The 1,030-nt window shown below is 59.7% G+C and overlaps 1 protein-coding gene across 1 annotated transcript in view; it reads right to left on the reverse strand.

Annotated features, from left to right (window-relative positions):
* Ttll11 (tubulin tyrosine ligase like 11) overlaps positions 1-409 on the reverse strand; it is a 269,365-nt gene extending 268,956 nt beyond the window's left edge. Inside the window, 1 exon segment of the mRNA XM_023701587.1 lies at positions 2-409. Within this exon segment, the coding sequence (XP_023557355.1) occupies positions 2-409 (408 nt within the window).
* Between the last annotated feature and the right edge of the window lie 621 nt (positions 410-1,030).

Raw genomic sequence — 1,030 nt, forward strand, 5'->3', positions numbered from 1 at the left:
GCTCGGGCTCCCCGGCCGCGCCCGCGTCCACGCCGACCCGCGCCGCCTTCGCCGCCGCCTGTGCTTCGGCCGCGGCTACCGCCTCCACCTCCCACCGGGCCGCCAACTCTCTCTCCAAGCTGCCCCGCCGCATGGCGCTCAGGACCGCTGACAATGCCTGGGCCACCGCCGCCGCCGCCGCTCCGCCGTCCCAGCCCGCGACCAAACTACCGCCGCTGCGACTGCTGCTACCGCTGCCACGCGCTCCCAGCCCGAGCTCGTTGCCATGATCGCTTAGGCTCAGGTTGACAGGGGCAGGCCCCGCCTCTGGACGGGGCCCGGGAAGGGACAATAGCCGACCGGCACCCTGCTACCTCATAGGCGAGGGTGCCCACGTGGCCAGGCCTGTCACAGAGGCTGTTGCGGCCATCTTGGAAGAGGGCAGACCCGCCCCCGCCCGCTTAACTAGAAAGCTCGCTAAGTTTCTGAGAACTTGGAGCCTAGGGAGGAGACGGTACGAGTGAACCTGCAGGTAGAAATGTGTCCATCATACTTGGGGCTCCCAAGCCTGGCCACTGAGGAGAGAGATCTGTCTCCAACAAGAGGCTCAGTTCTCCAACTCCATGCACGCTCCCTGGGAAACTCGCGGTTCCCCACCCACCCAGCCCAGGGAAACCCACCGCGCGGAATCTGCTCGTTCTGATGACAATGAATGTGACAGGTCCAGACCTAGGGAGCTGTGATAGTTCCTTGGAAGATACCCCTTTCTGATGTTGTAAGAGCCCACAGAGTTGGGGAAGGAGGATTTCTCTGTTCTCAGGAAGTTCCCAATGAGGACTACGAAGCCAGATTGCCAGCGGAGCGGAGGACACTGACAACTGCTTTTTCTCATCATGCCACTACTTTCATTGTGGTAAGATACATAACAACATTTGCCGTTTTAACCATCTTTAATATACAGTTCAGTGGTATTCAGTACACTCACGTTATTGTTGTAACCCTCACCACCATCCATCCCCAGAACCTTTTCCTCTTTCCACATGGAAACTCT

Source organism: Octodon degus, unplaced genomic scaffold (assembly GCF_000260255.1).
Source record: "Octodon degus isolate 3935 unplaced genomic scaffold, OctDeg1.0 scaffold00137, whole genome shotgun sequence".
NCBI classification, from domain to species: Eukaryota; Metazoa; Chordata; class Mammalia; order Rodentia; family Octodontidae; genus Octodon; species Octodon degus.